At 35.0% G+C, this 21,519-nt stretch overlaps 1 protein-coding gene across 6 annotated transcripts in view; it reads left to right on the top strand.

Moving 5' to 3' along the window:
* Window positions 1–21,519, top strand: part of LOC149797956 (ras-related protein Rab-9B-like) — a 70,422-nt gene that overhangs the window by 18,159 nt on the left and 30,744 nt on the right. For 4 of the 6 annotated variants that reach the window (XM_089963026.1, XM_089963027.1, XM_089963029.1 and 1 more), the window contains one exon: window positions 13,522–18,092. The exons of 1 other annotated variant lie outside the window; for it this stretch is intronic. In XM_089963026.1, the coding sequence (XP_089819152.1) occupies window positions 13,536–14,150 (615 nt within the window). In that variant the 5' untranslated portion in view covers window positions 13,522–13,535 and the 3' untranslated portion in view covers window positions 14,151–18,092. Of the gene's footprint in view, window positions 1–12,054; window positions 12,635–13,521; window positions 18,093–21,519 lie in introns of those variants that run through there. One more of the 6 variants, XM_089963030.1, reaches the window with a different exon arrangement.

Here is a 21,519-nt window from a genome sequence, read left to right as displayed (position 1 = left end):
TGGTAAACACTGAAATATCTTGCAGAACCCTTGAGAGGGAGAATGAAATTATTAGTATTAAGACCACCAAAGTCTGGAATAAAGGTTTAATTTATAAACTTAGAAATGCTGGAATTGGTGATGTACTATGAGAATGATTCTTCAATAATATGCAGATGTTATAGAAGGTTGCACTTCAGATTAACAACATGCTAGTGTATGCCTCAAGGATTTATGCTTGGACCACAGCTATTTTTAATTTATAATAATGATACTGTTCAGTTATATTGATCCATTATAAGGCTCTTTGCAGATGATACTTCATTATCAATAATTGTTGAGATCCCAACTCTTGACTCCTGGTGTTCTGTGCAAGAATCTATGTAAAATCAATTTGTGGGCTGATCATTGGTTAGCAGATCATAATTTAAACAAGACCAAATCAATGACCATATTCAGAAAGCCACAAAGGGAACATCACCCACAGTTTACAGTTTTTAAGAATGTCATTTTTGATAAACACTTGGGCCTGACCGTAAATGATATCCTAATCTGACACACAGGAAATGAATTAAAATGAATGGGAAAGGTTAGATACAGCTATACTAGAAAGTTTGAAATTCAGAAATCATAAACAAATTATTGAGCTTTAGAGGCCTTTTAGAGTATGCAGATATTATATGAAATAAGTGCACTAGCACTGACATGTACACATGTAAACAGCTTAGTTTTGTTTACTGCCTTTAGATGTTTACAAAAACGGTAACTGTTTAAATGAACATGCATGTACTTTCACTTAATAACTACCAGTTCCAACTGAATGTTATATTTCCTCACCTCCACATAATTGGACTGTTTGGTAGAATATTTATCTTAATTATTTACTTAAAATAGGTATGATTTTCCATATAGAATTCGGCATTGCTATGAATTAGCCAAAGTTAATGAGGATTGGTTGTTCCGTATGCTTGACATCAGGTTCATTTATTGATAATGTCGATGAAAATATACCTTGAGCTACATTGTTTACCTTTGCAATACATGATATTTGTTGTTTTAAATTTATTTCAGAGACTCATTTTAAGTTCATATGCCATTGCATAGTATACTTAGCTTTTCACCTTTCAATGTATTCTCAGAAGTCACGCACAGAAATTTATCAGATTTGATGGAAAGCAACCTTTCACATTTATACAAATGATACTTTTTCATCTTCAAATATGGCTGCTGTTACTAAAAAAAGAAAAGAAAATCCACTGTTTGTAAATACAGAAAACCTTTAAATTACTTCTTAAGAATTTCTGAATAATGTTTGACTATACTTAATAGACACCATCCTGGTATGATGACCTTTAAAGTTTGTACAGGTGATGATAATCTGCTATAACATTTTGGTTTCCATTACAAAAAAATGGAAAAATCTTTAAGGAAATCCTTCTCAAGTCAAATATCACTGCTGTTATTAAAAACTGAAAAATCTTGAAATGACTTCACAGAATTGTTGAGCGGAAATGGTGAAGTTTGATTGAAAGCATCCTGATATGAAAACCTTTCACATGTATACAAAACTTGATGTTCTAAAATCAAATATGGCCAATGTTACTAAATTGTATAAATCTTTGAACTATTTCTCAAAAACCAGTCAACAGAATTGGACAGAATTTGACAGAAAGCATAATGGCATAGGCACCAAATATGGTCGTAAGAAGAAAGCATCCTTGCATAAATATCCTTTGAGGTGGGTTTTTTCTTCAAATTATGCTGATCCACCATTACAGATGACTGTCATTACTATAAAAAAACACAGAAACATATAAATGTTTTTTTCTTTAAAACTTGAATTGGCCGAACGTTATGGAAAAGAATCTAACCTTTTTTGGTGCTGTTTTTATTCAAAAGATCTATCATATACTGCTGCCTTTCCTAACAATACACAAACCTTTTAATGACTTCTAAAAACTGCTCATGTTGTGGGGTTTAACGCCATTTTTCAGCACACGATAGGCTATACATGGCGGCCAGTGTTAATGGTGGAGGAAGAACCCGGGAAAACCCCGGAAAGAACCACTGACCCACGAGAAGCTACTGGCAAGCTTTCTCACATACCATATTGGCTGAATCCGAAACTTGAACCGCCGCAGACAGAGGTGAGATGGCAGTGATCCGTAACAAAGAGCGCTTTCAACAAAATTGGACAGAAAGCTTTCAGAAAGCAACATATTTATCTGCCAATAAAAAAAATTAATTTCTTTTTAAAACTATTGAATAGAATTTGATAACAATGGTTGCACTGTGACGTGAGGACATTTAAAATTTGCAGAAGAGATGTTGATCTACCATCAAATTTCCTAATGCTACTAAATATAGAAAATGATAAATAGAATTTGACCAGACTTGATGGAACACATCCTGGCATGACAACCTTTCAAATTTATGCAAAGAATGCTGATTGATGAACAAATTCTGCTCAACAGAATTTGACCAGATTTGGCAGAAAGCATCTTGGCATAGTGGTTCATTTTGTACAACAGGCACTGATCCACCATCAGATACAGTATGCCTGCCATAACTAAAACTTGAAAAATCTCCAAAGAAGAGCTGCAAAATAGAATTTGACTCGTCATTGAAAACATCCTGAAATAAAAAACAAAACTTGAAACAAAAATATTGAAATGACTTCTAAAAACTGATCAGCTGAATTTGACCATTTGACAGGAAGTATCCTGTCATAGAATGGCATTCAGATTTGTACAGTGCCAATCACCATTAAAAATGGAAAAACATTTGCAGGTGATGCTTGATTTACATTATAGATGCGCTCCTTATGTTATGGCATAAATCAATATTTACTCTCGTTGTGAGTGATGAGATGCATGTGGATACATGTACGAGAGCTACACATAAGTTACAGCACATGGTGCCAGTGATGGCATAAAAACAAACACTGGCAAAAATTGAACGTTATTTATTCATTATAAATGGCTTTAAAATAAAAGTGCATAAATTGAATTGGATAATAGCGAGCATCACTTGTATACAATTGTACACTAGAACCTATCTTGTAAGACCACCTGTTTTGCCAAAAATTGATGGTCTGTCAAGACAGATGGTCTCTCATAACAGGTCACAGTGCTACATTATCAATAAATTTGTGCATTGAGAATGTTGTTTCTCAAGACAGGTGGTCTCACATAGTGGTCTTTCATGACAGGTTTTACTGTACCTTAAAAAGCTGCTGTACAGAATTTGGCTAACTTTGCCACTACATATACTGGCATAGTATTGAACAAATTGTGCTTATCTACCATCACATAGAAAAACTTTACAAACCTTAAAACAGTTGTTTTCATAACATATGCAGTAAATTCATTGGAAGAAGAGAAAGCATCCCGCTGTTCCAGATTTCTTTAAAAACTTTTCTTTCATTTGGCTGTGAGGCAGATTTCAGTGAAGTAAGTGATCTCAGCTGCATTTAAGTCTAATGTTAAAAATTAGAATTGAGGTGTTCGGGATACTTATAATTTTTTAATAAATTGAACAGAAAATGAATGCTTGCATAAAGACAGATATACATTCATTCATTCATTCATTCATTCATTCATTCATTCATTCAACTAACAGGTGCCTCACTTGGCATTCAGCATTAAGAGGTTAGTGTTATGACTGGTTGGCCTGGTGTCAGGATAATGTGACTGGGTGGGACATCATGCTACATGTCTGAGGCATGATGCCCCAGTGCTAGACATCACTATAAACTGCCACACTGCAGACATTGTAGCAATATGACTGAACAATTGTTAAAGCTACGTTAAAAATCCAAATCACACACACACATTCACTCATTCATTCAACTAACAGGTGCCTTGCTTGGTGCTCAGCAATTAAGAAGTTAGTGTTAGGACTGGTCGGCCTGGTGTCAGGATAATGTGACTTGGTGGGACATCATGCTACATGTCTGCGGCATGATGCCCCAGTGCTAGACATCACTATAAACTGTCACACTGCAGACATTGTAGCGATATAACTGAACAATTGTTAAAGCTACATTAAAAATCCAAATCAGACACACACACACACACATTCATTCATTCATTCACTCAGACTATCAGAATAGTTTAGATTACAACATGTGTGACACCCTGTATCATTTACAGGTAGATAACTTACTGATAGGTCAAGTCCAGATTTTGACCCAGGCAGTGGCTGTCTGGGGCAGTCAAATAAGAATTTGCTGTGATTTATTAACCTTGACCTTGACAGTTGTCAAGTTAGATTAATATATACACTCACTGTCTGTGTTGTTTGCAGTAGTACTCTTCCTATAAGTAAATATATATGGTAGTTGTACCTGTGAAACTTATTGGCATATAAGGCCTTTAAGACAAGTGGTTGGATGGTCATATCAACAGGTTTTCAATGAAATATTTATTAGGGGACATTCATAAAGTATGTATTAAAAAAATTGGCCAGTTTTGTGCAAAACCAACCCCCCTCCCCATGGCACAGTGTACACTTTTTAAAAAAAAACAAAAAAACATACATATGCTTTTTAAAATCCACCTGACTCCACCCCCTTTCCCAGTTAGCTGGGACAATCAAACTTTGAAAGATGAAGTTTAATACAGTCATTAAAAGTTAGCATTTTATCCAGTAAACTGACTTGATTGCTGGCTTGTTACAGCTGCGTCACAGACTAAAATATTAGAGCTATTGTAATAAAGGAGCTTATATAACTTGTGTATATTGACCCCTGAATGGGCAGAATGTAAGTACTTATTAACAGTCACCCCCTCCCCATATGCAGGCATACATTTGTGTCAAATACCCTCCATATATAATGCATAATTTTTACAAGATAAGGTGTCCTTAGACAACAAATGCAGTTAAAAACTAGATAATTGATCTGCTGCAATAAAATAAGCACAAGGCATTAAGGATGAGTACATACAAGATTCATGCAATTTTTCAGTCATATCACTACAATGTCTGCAGTGTGGCAGTTTATAGTGATGTATAGCACTAAGGGCATCATGCCACAGACATAAAGCACAATGTCCCACCCAGTCACAGTATTCTGACACCAGGCATGGCCTGTTGATCCAATGCAAACGTGGTGGTGGATAGCTCAGTGTGATATGGTAAATCACTGATGTACAGCAGAAGGAGTAATAGTCCAAGAACTGGTCCTTGTGGAATACCTGACATTATCAGTTTTTTTTAAATATCTGAAGTTTATTTGAAATAAAAACTTGTTGTCTGCCTTCAAGATAGGTTTTAAACCAAGTTAATCTTTCATGATTGATATTGCTGCGCTTTTTCAGCAGATTTTTGTGATTTACGAGGTCAATAGCCTTTGTAAGGTCTAGAAACACTGCAATCTGTCTAAAATCGGATCTCCACTGTCCTATGTGAAGATCTGACAGCAACTGCTTTAGGGTCATGTTCTGGTGATCTTTGAATTAGCCATGGAAAATGCAGCTTTCAGAAATTTGAAAGTGAATCAGGTCATTCATCATATATTGATGCTCTTAAACCACACTGCTCAGTCTCCCCAGCTTGAAGGTGTAAGACTTAATCTGATTGGCTAACCTCACTTCAGAATATTACCCCTAAGTGGCCTCTGTCAGATCTTCACATAGGACATTGGAGATCTGATTTTAATCAGATTGAGGAACACTACCTACATGGTTACCTTGATCTTTTGCTGCTGACCAATAATCCACCACTCTAGTTTGTGTAGTTTGGAATGAATGTCCTTCATGGAAGCCTGATTTTCGTGAATGTAGTAAATTAAACGAGTCCAGGTAGTTTCTAAAGTAATCACAGCATGTCTTTCAAATATTCAAACTGATATAGGTCTATAGTTATTCATATCAGAAAGATCTCTCTTCTTATGTATCGCGCTTAGTTGTACCAGTTTTAGCCTGTTAGGACACATATCTGTAGAAATACTTAGACTGAAGATATACAGGTGCAGTCAGTTGAGATTAGTTTTAGGAATTTAGCACTTGTATTATCTAGACCTGTAGCTGTTCTGACATATGTCTGTTTTATTTATATGAATATCCTAATTGGAAATGGTGCATATCTGATATCCATATGGCCACCATTGCACCAATTTAAAATCTTGTTACTCCAAAATGAAAAGTCGTGTCAACTTGGGCTTTTCACTTGAAGATACCTTTTGATGTTTTGTTGGTCCTAAATTAAATTTGTGCTGATCTGACAGCCATATTCAAAATGACGTTATTACTCTTTCTATTGTCTTGTTGGTTCTAAACGAAAATGATACCAATTGACTGTTAATTTGGACACCATTTTGAAAATATTGTTATCTACTCCTTCCAGATGGATGTCTGTATTATCATTGGGTTTTCACCACTAGGCTTTGTATGATATCTGGCCAGTCCTAAATTAAAATGGTGCCAATCATATGTCTAATATGACTGCCATGACACTGTCTGAAATTCTTGCTGTTGCTACTTCTCTGAAAGAATGGTCATATTGACATGGGATTTTCACCAAAAGACTTTGTGATGCCTACTTGGTCCTAAATGGAAATCATGCCAGTTTGACATCTAGCACAGCAGCATTTTTTAAAATCTTGTTTTCAATGAGAAATATTGGAAATGGTTTAAACACTTGGTAGTTAAGGGAAGAAAATGGCCTTATCTTGAATTCCAGAACATTTTATTTGCCCAGTATAGCATCAGTCAGTTTAAGGGACTCTTGTTTCATGTTTATTTTTACAAAATCTCTGGCTCTTGGGATGCCATAAGAAAATCGGCATTATGTCACCTTTGCTTGTGTAGTTGCCTGGCTTAACCACTAGTCTGATTGATATGCATTTTGTATGCTTTACAATCCGTCTTCATTGGCTGTAATCCCCTTAAGCTATATTGAATGAGATTCATTCTTTATATTTTCACATAGCAGAGTAACGGTTCATGCTTTGCATTTGTTCATGAAGAAGCATTTTCCTTGTAGAAAAGGTCATTTTACTTTCAAAGTCAATGCTGATTGTTCAGTTCAGCCTGTTTAGTTTTTGGAAATCATTGATGTGGTCAGGTATTTTTTTTAAATATGAAGCCATCTTGCATGTGAAAGTCTCATATTGTAAACGTTCACCTAGTGTTCATATGACTGTTTTGGTTATAGATTGGATTTTGAAACGAATCTAATTAAGTAGAACAGGTTTGAAGTCCTGAATGAAAATCATGATAGCAATTTTATAGCAACCCTCAGGTGCTTGAATTGGAAATCACTGTGCATATGTAGATGTAAATAGGATCCACCATGAAATCTCCATTTTTCTAGTGTGCAGTTTCTGACTACCTTCTTCTCCCCCCCCCCCCCCCTTGGCTGATGGCATGGTGATAGCAATGTCCATCCATAGACATTGTGGTTTCTACAGTATAACTTTAGATTTGCTTTTGTCTTTTTTTCACTCAGACCATATGTGTGCCTTACCAATGGGTAAAGGCAGAAGCCTATCAATTTATGGGTGAATGTATGATGATCCATTCTGCATGACAAGTTGTATCAAATTTGTAAGTAGATTACACTTGTGAAAAAGGGCCAGTCAGTTTCCTGTGGATTCTAATTCAGAAAGGTGAAGTGTAGGGTTACTGCCAGGGTCATTGTAAAAAAATTTTGGTTTCTACTCAGTATGTAAAGTTTTCTAAATCGGGTTTTCCTTAAACTTAATAGGTAGTCATTACTTTGGCAGAGGTACCTTCCTATTGATTCTTGAGCCCAGAGGTCAAACAAGGAGCTTAAATTATCATTTTGGTTTCCACATGATAAGTGTACATTCCACAAGTTTCATGTATCCAGTTTTTATCATCTTTACAGCTGCATTTTATTTGAGGAATGGCATTTCACTATCAAGTCTCACCTGTATTGTCAGGTAACAGGGTGTAGCTGTAACTTTTACTAGAATATACATCAGTACAGTTAACTGCAAATCTTGCTAAAACTCAAGTGATAATCCAATAGTTGATACACAAGATACTCTGTAAATAGACCTTGTAAGCTGGTGTATTAAGGGGGCAGGAACCAGTTTTTATGTACAAATTTAATACCGCAATCAGCGACCTAGTATAAAAAATCATAAAAAATCAAATTCACAAGTGAGGTCAAAAAGGTCCATATTTTTAGATACCTATATTAAAACAAAGCATAAGAATAGTATTCACTTGACCAGAGAAGTCAATGGCAGTTCATAGCAGAAGAAGTTTATGCACCCCAACCCCTATTTTATACATGAATTTTTCACATCCAAATGCCATTTTTGACAGCATGTGGTGTTCACAGTGCATATGCAAGCTCTTTCCCTGGATGAAAATTTTGAAAAACATTGTCTACTAAATAGTCTGATGCGATTCAGAATAGTTGTCATCCAAGCCGTTTTTGAGATAATCTACTTGCCTTGAACCCACGTGTCTACTGCTATGGGAGGCTAGCTCTTCTTCCTAGCCGACTATTGGTATTTCACTGTCAACATACTGCAGAGAAACTATGGAAGGTGTACATGCCTGACATCAATTTCAAGAACAACACAAGCCCAAAACACCTAGTTCACAAATATATCCATATCTATGAATAGTAAACAATAATAGCTGAAAAAGTCACACCATAACCTTAAGTTAAGAAATTTGCCAGGGGCCAATTTATGAAACTGGACCCTGCCACCTTTAAGAATTTGGTTGAAAATGGTTTATATCAAAAGTTGTGTACATATCACATATTTAGACATTATCTAGTACAATGGTATAAAGGAAAACTTTTTGTGCACAAAGCTATAAATGGCATTATGGTTTTAAAAAAGTTACTACTTTGCGGCAAAAAGCACTGCATTATTTACATTGTGAATTATGACTGACTGCATTTCTTGTAAAATTTCAAATTGTTTGCAACCTACAATGCTTTTGGTCTTTGTTTACCACCATAGCATCAGTACAAAATCAAAATTCTTTTACAATGTTTCATGAATGTCAAGAAGAGATCTGGAAGTTATACATGTTAGGAGGGAATGACAGAAATGCCATGTTAGTTGCCAGTGACAGAAGGGAAACGTTGTTATAAACTCTTCTAGCAAACTTAAAGAAATCACACATTTAAGTAAATCATGTGCTTTAGAAGTACTTTTAGACTGATATAAAAGAAGCAATTCCTAACTTTTCATTATCATTCTGGAGATGCTAATAGCAGCATCAGTGCTGTGTCAGTGTGTGTTGGTGGGGAGGGGGGTAATTGCCACACAAGTCTGGCTAGTCTGGAGAAGTCAAAGTTTAATCAGTTAACATTAGACAATGCTGGAATATTGATATACTGATGTGTGGGACCCTAAAACGTACAAAGTGACATATCAAATAAATTCAATGATACATAACCAATGAAATTGACCATATATATACACAAATTACTCAATACAATTTAACAGAGAAATTTCTTCTCAGACACCAATTTACTTACAACTGACTTTAATGTTTTCTGGAGTTTACAAAATCATAGTAAATAATAAGATAAGCTATAGAACAAATATTTACAGTGGAAAATTCAGTTCAAGGTAAAAAGCATTTCACCGGCTTGGCTTTTGATAAGCACGTACCATAAAACAACTCCTGCAGAAGCTAAATCTGTCCGTCAGAGTCACTCTCTTGTTCACTTAGACCAGAATGAGTATCTGGATGAGATTGAAGCTATTGTTTCTTTCAGCATGACTAACCGATTAATCCTAATCTCTTACCATGCAAACTGAGACCTGCAAAAAGAAAAGAAACAAGTGATATTGATATACTTTTAACATTCAGTGAAAACAGGACTCAGAGGATAAACTGTATGTGTATTGTCAAATGCATGAAACTGCCATTTAATTTTTAGCTTTTCCCCCTTTGTTAACTGAACATGAAATTTCAAGATATATGCATAACACTTAAGCATTTCCTGTTATCACCTAATTGTGAGATATGAATCTCTTATGTCAACTTCAGAGTGGGGTCATAAAGGTAGAAACTGTCGGTGTGCTAAAACTTTCATTCTTCTCACCAAAATATAGCAAGCAATATGCCATATGCATCATTATTTCTAAGACCGTTCCACTGGTGACATTCAATATTCACAACAGAATGTTTATGTATGATTCTTCTGAAGCCTATCTGCTCCTGTGGAGTAAAACTACTTTTAAGAATACATGTTGACATGCTGTGCAATTGTTTGTGTCTGTATTGAAATGTGAATATTATTAATAAAAAAATAGGGGTGCACACCTTGATAGCTACAGAAAGTGCAAGACAATACATTATAGTTACCATTTTGTTCCCATATTTAGTAAGTTAAGTCCAAAATATGCTACTTTGTCATGATGTAAACAGATCTCACACTGAGGTACAAAACACAGTTACCTCCCACTCCAAAGAGCATTACATACAACACTAAGTGATATATGGAAAAGGGAAGGAAATATAATGAAGCTAATGCATACAATTATTTAAATATACACAAAGAAACAGAAAAGCATAATAGATGTGGCTGACTGCACCATAAAAATTATCAATTTTCCTTAAGGGAGCAGGAACCAGTTTTTATGTACAAATTTAATACAGCAATCAGCGACCTAGTATAAAAAATCATAAAAAATCAAATACACAAGTGAGGTCAAAAAGGTCCATATTTTTAGATACCTATATTAAAACAAAGCATAAGAATAGTATTCACTTGACCAGAGAAGTCAATGGCAGTTCATAGCAGAAGAAGTTTATGCACCCCAACCCCTATTTTATACATGAATTTTTCACATCCAAATGCCATTTTTGACAGCATGTGGTGCTCAAAGTGCAAACGCAAGCTCTTTCCCTGGATGAAAATTTTGAAAAACATTGTCTACTAAATAGTCTGATGCGATTCAGAATAGTTGTCATCCAAGCCGTTTTTGAGATACTCTACTTGCCTTGAACCCACGTGTCTACTGCTATGGGAGGCTAGCTCTTCTTCCTAGCCGACTATTGGTATTTCACTATCAACATACTGCAGAGCAACTATGGAAGGTGTACATGCCTGACATCAATTTCAAGAACAACACAAGCCCAAAACACCTAGTTCACAAATATATCCATATCTATAAATAGTAAACAATAATGGCTGAAAAAGTCAAACCATAACCTTAAGTTAAGAAATTTGCCAGGGGCCAGTTTATGAAACTGGACCCTGCCACCTAAGCAGTGATAGATCTGGGTCTTAGCTCAGTGTATCATACATGAAATATGGACAAATATAGGATACACTTATAAACACAATCAACTGGTAGTAAACTGGACTTTGATTAGCATACAGACCCATCCATAATCCATCTCGGTACCAGATTACCAAATTGTCATGCCCCAAATTTGATAAATGTATGCAGTAATAGAGGGCAATACTAGCTCTTTTGTTTTACTTGGCAACTGCAATATATGCTAGAGTTGTGCTGCAGGTTTGTTTTTAAAACTAGCTGGTTTGCAAGAAAATATTTTTTATTTACAACTTTGTTATGTAATGGCATTGTAAAATTTAATACATTTTAATTTGGTTTATTACTGTACATATTTTTTTTAAAAATAACATTTTCTGGTACATTTAATCAGTGGTTTTATTTTGACTGCAACATTTAACGTTTTTATATTAAATCTTACAAGCATTACATTAATATTCATGACAAGAATGTCAGCAATGAGCCGTCAACATCTGATTCATGCACTGACAGGTCTAGCTCATGTTAAATGTTATGTAACTTGAGGAAATGCAAAATGTCACCAGTGATACTTTAGTTTTTGAAAATGGATGATGAGATCAGTGTATTTAAATAACTGTTAAATACTGTTTCATCCAGTTGACTGATGGAAGTGTAAGGGATACATTTAGATAAATAATTAGTTTATCATTGCCAGGTACACATCCCTGTTGCCTTTGTTTACAGATGTAATGTTTATCCCATACTAATACATGAGGTATATCAAACAAGAATAGTATTATGTCACAATAGATGCTTCCTGATAAGGATGATAGATAAGGATGATAGCAGACGATATTCTGCCCATTTTACCTGGACAATGGGCAACGTGGCAGTTTTTTCTCTGTGCAACCACCAAATTTGGCCATTTTGAACAAGGCACACTGAAACAAAATCAGATTATAAATTACCAATATAGATACTAACAGCAGGACTGACTTGTGTTCTATTTATGTATTTTTTGTAATAGTATCTTGAGATTCTATGAATTTATTTAGACTTCCAAGCACCATATAAACTCAGCTGTAAATCTGCCATCATACCACAAATATGGATGCTGATGACATCATTTGGGAACTATCTGTTATAGCATGCAGTTTACACTACATGTACCGTACATATTCATGTATAGTTAGATTTTAAAAGCAAACATTAACTCTGATCTGACAGTGGATGCTAGCAGTGAGGGTCTGTGTTAATTTTACTGATTTCCCCTAACAAACTGCATAGATCATAATCTGTCATTGTATTATGCAACAACAGATCTGGGTCTGTGAAGTTTTCAATTGGACTTTACAAGTGAGTATTTATGGTAAATTTTGAGTTGGAAAGTTTTATACCACCAATTATGGCGAACTATCAAGATCAAGTTGAGGAAGTAATGAGGTAAGTTTGATATTTATGACAGCCAAGACTGATTAAGGGACCATTTAATTCATGGGGTGGGTGGGGGGAAGAGGCTTGAGGTTTTCTTTTGAACCAGTATATGTTCGTTTTCTTCTATGGCAAAATCTGTTTGTTTGCTTTAGTTAATATAATGGATAAAATTGTTTTGTTTTGTTTTTTCTTTCCAAAGTTATTTGTGAGCCTGATATCTTTTTCAAAAATACCCCAGGTTCCCTTAAATGGTCAGTCCTTTAGACACTGCGAGAAAGGTGAACAAATGCATGATTAAAGCAAATGGGAAATTGGACTTGATGACTAAAGTTGATGCAGCATATATTGTTTTCAAGTCCTGACTGTAAATCATTATAATAATTTGGAACATGAAATTTTCAGAAATTTAAAAAATGCAGCATGATTAAAGTTGGCTGTTGGTTCATCGGCATTAATTTTTACATTATTGGTGTTAATGTAATTAAAAATTTCAATGAGATGGCCTCACTAAATTGGGGTCCTTTCTGGAATGTATGAGTGCAAGATTCATGCTTATTGTTAAAAAAAATAATGCAGAAAACATACCTAATGTGAAAGTTGCCCATATTTTCCAATTCCTGTCCTTATTCATTGCTGAATCCCTCAATCCTTTATTCAGAGATTTTCCCAGTGTTTTTCAGATGGAATTTGGTGTTTTCCTGCAAAATATTCAGTTCTAGAATAGATTTCAGTCTGTTTGATTTGCAATTTTTTTTACGGTTTAAAGTTTTTCAATGAAAAACACATGTGTCAGGGAAGTGAAAAATTAAGGCCTTTTGTTATTTATGTTCTTTTATGCTCACCACATAAAAAGCTAGGGATCACAAAGTAGTTCATTTCTGATTTATCTGTTTCAGGTCAAAATTTGGCTATGTCGAGCAAATCCAAATTGCTTAAAGTTGTCCTTCTTGGAGATGGTGGTGTTGGGAAAAGCTCCCTCATGAACCGTTTTGTTAGCAATAAATTTGATGCCCAGTCTTTCCACACAATTGGAGTCGAGTTCCTCAACAAAGATGTAGCAGTTGATGGAGAGAGCTTCACCATGCAGATATGGGACACAGCGGGTCAGGAACGATTCAAAAGTCTCCGTACACCATTTTATAGAGGGGCAGACTGTTGTCTGTTAACATTTGCAGTGGACGACTTGCAGAGTTTTCGAAATATGTCAATGTGGAAAAAAGAGTTTTTGTATTATGCTGATATTCAAGATGGGAATAACTTTCCATTTGTTGTCCTGGGAAATAAAATTGACGTAGAAAATCGAGCAGTTCCATGTGAGAGTGCCAAAGAATGGTGCCGTCAAAATGGAAACTGTCCCTACTTTGAAACAAGTGCAAAAGATGCCACAAATGTTGATTTAGCCTTTAAGGCAGCTGTAAAAAGACTGAAGGAATTAGAGGATCAAATAGATGAGAAACCTCAGCATGGGAACACAGTTGATTTAAAGAAAAAGAATAAAGCTAATAACTCAGGCTGCTGCAATTAACTAATTAGCTTTCATGGCAGATATGATCACAGGCTTTGAGTGATCATTACAGGAACTAATTGTTAGTCAACATTATTTATGAATTTATGTAAAGAGATTTTTTGTGAAAATAAATGTTTGATACTCTATGAATAGGAGTTTATTGCCTGATTGTTAAAAACAATTTTGTACTGCACTTGATGTAACAATGTAAGAACAATTTACTTAAGAGTATATGGAACTTTTCTAAACCTGCTTCACTTATCATGGACTTTCCTGTAAACTGCCACATATTTTAGTCCCATTTGGGCCATTGTACAGGTAATCATGCTACATCTCTGTATAATGGTCATCTACACGAAATGTCCAGCATATTTGGCTGGCCTCTAGATTGGCCAGATTAGGGTTCATCTAGTTTTAGTAATTGTCAGTGAATTATTCATTGATGAATTATACAAGAAAACATGTACAGTGTCTGCTCCCCATCAAAAAGCAATATATATATATATATATATATATATATATATATATATATATATATAAGGAATGAATGAAGTCTGCATTCCATACAACTGAAAGTAACAAGTGTGAATCAACAGAAGGTTGATGTAAGAGACGCAACTTTCATTTTATCTCTGTACATTGCAGACTGATTGAACCACCAGTATCTATCCAGAGGTGGTTCTGTGGGTACTCTTGCTGCAATAGAATCATATTTAAGGCATTAATTGTAGAGAAAAAAATGTGTTAGAAATGTGAATTTGGGTATTTGTTGAAGCCTATGATGGTTCTTTTTAAATTCCATGTGCCAACTTGCTTAAAACCTCAATCTGGCAATATATAGGAAGTGGGTACTTATGCTGGAGCAGGTTCATGATATGATTGGTTTCAAAATAAATGTCAGTGGGCATAAAATAAACTTGTCAACGCTGTTGTAAGTTGAGCAATTCATTACACAATGTATATTGCATGCATTAGAATTCTTGTTGCTTAGCCACTGATTTTGACATTGTATGCCCCAACACAACAGTGGAAGGGTTAAACAGTGCATAACCTTGTTCATCTATCTGAGGTTCATTTGTCACAACTTGGTTAAGGTTGGTGTTTAGGTCATTAGACTAATTCTGGGATTCTCAATTGAGAGAAAAATACCACCTCCTCAAAAGGATTAATGAAGAAATAAAAATAGTGCTTGTAGGATATCAGGTGTAATTTTCACACATTTTTTTCATCATCCAACATTATTTTTGCTTAGAAATTAGAGATTAGAACCTGGTGTTGGGACATTTGAGTTCCATGAACACATTTCTAGCTACAGAGTTGATATTCAGAGTTTATAGGGTGTGTTTCATGCAGTTTGCTTGCTTTTAATTTTATTAAACATGACATGTAAGAATTGTTGCATAAAAGAAAGGTGAAAGAAAATAATTCAGAATCAAATAAGTCATGTTCAGTATCCAGGAAAAGGCAAAGAAGTTACTTGAATATGAAACTGTTGCTTCAAGAGTTCTTCCTTGTAACATATCATTAACAATTACGTTCATTTGTAAATTATTTTTGTATGTATTTATTCCAAAGGTATAGAACAGTCCACATCATATAGCTATATGTAGGTTATTGGAGGTTTGTGTGCTCTAGCTATAAAATTTGTTGGACCATGGATATTTTATTACCTCAGTGTTAATTGTATGGACTTTGCCACACCAGCACCATGTTGGACAGAGTTATGGCCCTTGTCAGTCAGCATGGCTCAAGAAGTGTTGAGCATGTTCTGATGCAGGTGATGTGAACATTGTTTCATAGACCTAGATGTCTTTGATGGGTTTGTATTTTCTACTTCATTTTGGACAGAATTATGACAATTTCCTTGTTATTCATACCATTATATGTGAAGTTGTGTTTCTATTTATAAATCCTAGAAGTTGTTTTTAAAGCATTATTTAGAAAAGTCTTGCTCACTGAATGCCATCTTCTTAACATTGTTTTCCCATAAGTTTTTCTCTTTAATGGCCTAATGTGCAAGTTGTGAGTAGGGTCCATTGCAATGTTTCCATCACAAGTAGCTCATGTTACAGTATAAAATTCTAATCAGTAACAGTGTACTATTCCTGCATATGAACTAAATTCATAGATGTGGTCATTGGGGTCATAACTTATATTCTTGTATGACATATAATAACTTATATTCCCATGCTCCTGGTTACATTTAAATCAAGTCCCAGTCTGGGGCCCCATGGAGTCATTTGGTTATGCTTTTGATATATTGATAGTTTGTTTTAGGGGAATAGCATGTGTTTCTTGAAACATTTCTTGTTTAGCTTTTAACTCTTTCAGTCATAGACCAGAAGAGCTTATTTTATGGTTAGTCCATCAATTAAAACAAGTTTTTTTAATCACTACTCCTCCAGTGTTATTTAGAGAATTGGTGTGGTCTAGTTGATTCTAAATGAAAACCAATATGAAAATCACTACTCCTGAAAGGATGTCATATCAATATGGGATTTTCACTAAAAGCCTTTTCCCAAATGAAAATGGTACCAATATGGCCACCATGGCAACCATCTTGAAAATCTTATCACTACTAATCCTTAATGGAAAATCATATTGACATGGTATTTTCATCAGAGGACTTGTGATGTCAAGTTGGTCTTAAATAAAAATGGTACCGGTCTAATGTCAAATATGGCCATCACAGAGACCATCTTGAAAATCTTGTTACTACTGGATGGACAGTCATATTGACATAAATGGTGCCAATCTGAGGTCCAGTATGACTGCCACCACAGGATTCATCTTGAAAATCTTATTATTACTTCTCCTAGATTGCTGTTATATTGACATTGTGCTTCACCAAAAGACTCCTTAATATGTATACATCTGGTTGGTTCTAAATGGAAATGGTGTGGTCTGATATCCAATATGACCACCATGGAAGCCACCTTGAACATCTTGTTTTTATTACTTCTCCAAACCAGAAATCCATATCAACATGGGGTTTCCACCAGAAATCTTATTATGTTTGTTGGTCCAAAGTTATAAAATGGTGATAATTTGTCATGCAAGTGGACATCATGGTGCCATCTTGAAAATCTCATTATGGATGCTCCTTTTAAGTGGAGTATTATTTGGACATGGCTACTCATCTTAAATGGAAGTTTTCATCAGAAGACTTATGGTGTCTGGCTGGTCATAATTGAAAATGATGCAAAGAGACTGTTAAAATGACCACCATGGTAGCCATCTTGAAAGCTCTGTATCCACTTCTTCCAAATGGATGGCATCAATGAAAATAGTGCCAATCTTACATCTCATTATGGCTACCACAATAGCTTTCTTGAAAATATTTCTCCCACTACTCCCCTGAATGAGGTGTTCACCAAAAGACCTCAGATAAATGATGTCTACTTGGTCCTTGATGAGAATGGAGCCAATCAGATATCCAATACATCCACCATAACAGCTAGTTTAAAAATCAAATTATTGTTCAGTAATGTCAGAGATAATTTCAGCAATCACCTGTTGAAAGGAAGAAATGGTTTTATCTTCAATTCCTGTAAATTCTTTTTTTGCCAGTAGAGCATCAGTCCATTTCATGGAGTCAGTGTTTTAAGAGCTTACTGTACATATTGAGAACAGAATGTATTTGAAACATATCAAATAGTAAATAAGACAAGATTAGCTGCTGACAATATGTAAAATATTACAGCAAAGAAATATAAACTATATTTATTAAAAGATGGGTAGGGATACATGTTTGAATATGGATAAATAATGTGCATGTATGTTATTTGCATTTTTATGATATGTTATCAATAATTTATTTTGTCAGATTAAAAGATTTGAAAATACTTGTAATTTAAATGATTTTAAATGTTCAGAATCGCCTTTTTCTGCTGTTTATGTCTGCTACCTTTTTTAATGTGCGGGTATCACATGTGAGCAATAAATCAGAAAAACTGTCAATAGCTCTTACATTTTATACACCTGCCGTAAGGCAGAGTATGTTACATTTTGACATAGACATCTATAACACAAATTCACAGCTGATCACCAGATTATAAGATCTCAGTAAGACCATGCCAAGTTGTGTGATTGAGCAAGAGCACAGCCGTATTGTTCACTACATATAAAGTGCAGCATTTCCTACAGTTGTGCAAACATTATATTAAATACACATTCTTTTTACAGTCATGAGTGACTCATGGTCGTATTGGTTTAATTACTTGTAGATAATGCGTTATTTTACTGTCATCTTTTCTTTTTTAGGCCACTTAAAATGCAAAAAGCATGGCAGTGTTTCATTACAACACCAACACAACTGCCACTCTATCAGTAATTGATTGCTGCTCTGTTTGTCAGATGTTGGCAGTGATCTCAACGGGATTTAACTTATCCAAAATATTGTGTTTTTGTATCTAATTAGTGATAATGATGGCCAATTTTACAGTCAGTTAAGATGACAAATGACTTTGAGTGATCTAGAAGTCTTTAACTTTGTAGCGATATCTGTGCCTAGCATGTCTTTTTGTGTAAATGCTGCTTATTTTGCCTTCACTATTTGGTTTAATGCAAAACTCATAATCTAAGAGAGAATTAATATTATATCCACAGGTATAAAATAAAATTGTTTGGTCATTCTCAACAGGTTTGCTCAGGTATTGATTGTTGCTGTGCAAGATTATGTATGCCCCGACTTGTCAGCAACTTTGCAAGCATAAATAAACCAGCTACATATACATTGCCTGATGTCCCTGACTTGTTAACCACTATGCAAGGATAAATAGACAAGCTGTACATACATCACCTGATATGTATGTCCCTGCCTTGTTAGCCACTAAGCAAGGATAAATAGACAAGCTGTACATACATCACCTGATTTGTATGTCCCTGACTTGTTAACCACTATGCAAGGATAAATAGACAAGCTGTACATACATCACCTGATATGTATGTCCCAGCCTTGTTAACCACTATGCAAGGATAAATAGACAAGCTATACATACATCACCTGATTTGTATGTCCCTGACTTATTATACACGAAGCAAGCATAAATAGACCAGCTGTACATACAGTCAAATGATATTTATGTCCCTGGCTTGTTACCCACAATGCAAGGATAAATAGACAAGCTGTACATACATCACCTGATTTGTATGTCCCTGATTTATTATACACGAAGCAAGCATAAATGGACCAGCTGTACATAGTCACTTGATATGTATGTCCCTGCCTTGTTGGCCACTATGCAAGGATAAATAGACAAGCTGTACATACATCACCTGATTTGTATGTCCCTGACTTGTTAACCACTATGCAAGGATAAATAGACAAGCTGTACATACATCACCTGATATGTATGTCCCAGCCTTGTTAACCACTATGCAAGGATAAATAGACAAGCTATACATACATCACCTGATTTGTATGTCCCAGCCTTGTTAACCACTATGCAAGGATAAATAGACAAGCTATACATACATCACCTGATTTGTATGTCCCTGACTTATTATACACGAAGCAAGCATAAATAGACCAGCTGTACATACAGTCACCTGATATGTATGTCCCTGGCTTGTTACCCACAATGCAAGGATAAATAGACAAGCTGTACATACATCACCTGATTTGTATGTCCCTGATTTATTATACACGAAGCAAGCATAAATGGACCAGCTGTACATACAGTCACTTGATATGTATGTCCCTGCCTTGTTGGCCACTATGCAAGGATAAATAGACAAGCTGTACATACATCACCTGATTTGTATGTCCCTGACTTGCTATACACGAAGCAAGCATAAATAGACCATCTGTACATACAGTGACCTGATATGTATGTCCCTGGCTTGTTACCCACAATGCAAGCATAAAAAGACACTTTCTTTAACACTCTTACTGTCAGCAATATACATGACAGGAGAAAGGCAGTAGGGGTATTGTGAATCTTGCATTATAGATATCTAGATATGATGCCATCCATATGTCCCTCTATTACCAATTACATTTGTGCACAATATATCAAGTTCTCCATCAACGGTTTTTATGACTCTATGGTCATAAACTAAGTGACAGAAAAAGCAAGAACAAAATGTTTATTAAAATCAACAAATTATGTCCAGAGAATACAATGTGAAAATTTACAAGGAACTTAAAAGTATTATCAATTAAAATCCCTAATAATTCTAAAAGGTCTATCACAAGTCCAAAAGCACAGAATATTCCGAATTAATTCCAAGTCTTGAAAGTGCTGATTTACCAGTGGTTTTGAATGAGCTGATTTACGAATAGTCTTGATGTATTCCATTGATTTAATCCTAAATGTCTTTCATTGAATTCACAATAATCACAAGGTTGAGTTTTAGTTATCAAAATACTAATGAGCACTTTTTGTAATTGCAATTAACAATTTTTAAATAAATGATTCCACTCAGATTATGTTTTAACACAGTTGAAAATGATTTCAGAGTTCCAGAGACTGATGTTAAGATTGGAAATAATTTTGCCGACGAAAAACTTCTTTAAAAAATCTGAGTCGCAATAAAATGACCAAGATACGTTCTCTTCCATGATTTTTAAGTTGTAAATAAATCTAGACCTTGAACTAACAACTTAAAAATAATAATAATAAAAGTCGAGTACGCCATAAATACGCTACCCTCAACGACAGACAAATGTCAAGCTTACAGAATAAATATAAATAACACAGCAAATTTTGTGGATGCCTTGCATTTTGCCATAAGGAAGAAATTCATTGCTTTTAAGGTCAAGGGTCGAGGTCACAGCTTTGGGCCACACGTTGTGAATGGTTTACATGGGTAATAAAAATTGTTCATTTTTTAGTTCGAGAGGGCAAAGTCAAGATAATGCGACTGAAAGAAGAACAAGATTTTCTGGAATGGACTGACACTCCATTGCCTGAAAGAATTTCTAGGAAATCATGATAGCCCGTTTATTTTTAGCAGCCGGGTATTATCACAGTCAAGTGATATTATTGAGCAATAAGATTTTCAAATTAGCCACTTTGGCAGACATTGGAAGAAAGTTGGCACCATTTTGATTTAGGACAAGCCAGACACAACTAGAATTTTGGTGAAAACCTCATGTTGATATAACAAGACATTCAGGAGAATTAGTGACAACATTTTTGATACGTTCATTGTGGTAACCATATTTGAAGTCAGATGGGCACCATGTTCGTTAAGGACCAATTAGATATCTTAATTAGTATTTTGGTGAAACTCCACATCGAAATGACTTACAATATTGGTGGAGTAGATTTTCAAGATGGCTGCCATGATGGCCATCCTGGATATCGGATTGACACCATTTCATCATTTCATTTGGTACCAACTAGACACCATAAAAAGTCTTCTTGTCAAGCTAAAGGTT

This window comes from Sinohyriopsis cumingii, chromosome 6 (assembly GCF_028554795.1).
Source record: "Sinohyriopsis cumingii isolate HCF-2022 chromosome 6, ASM2855479v2, whole genome shotgun sequence".
NCBI lineage: Eukaryota > Metazoa > Mollusca > Bivalvia > Unionida > Unionidae > Sinohyriopsis > Sinohyriopsis cumingii.
This window is presented reverse-complemented; position numbering and strand designations above follow the sequence as displayed.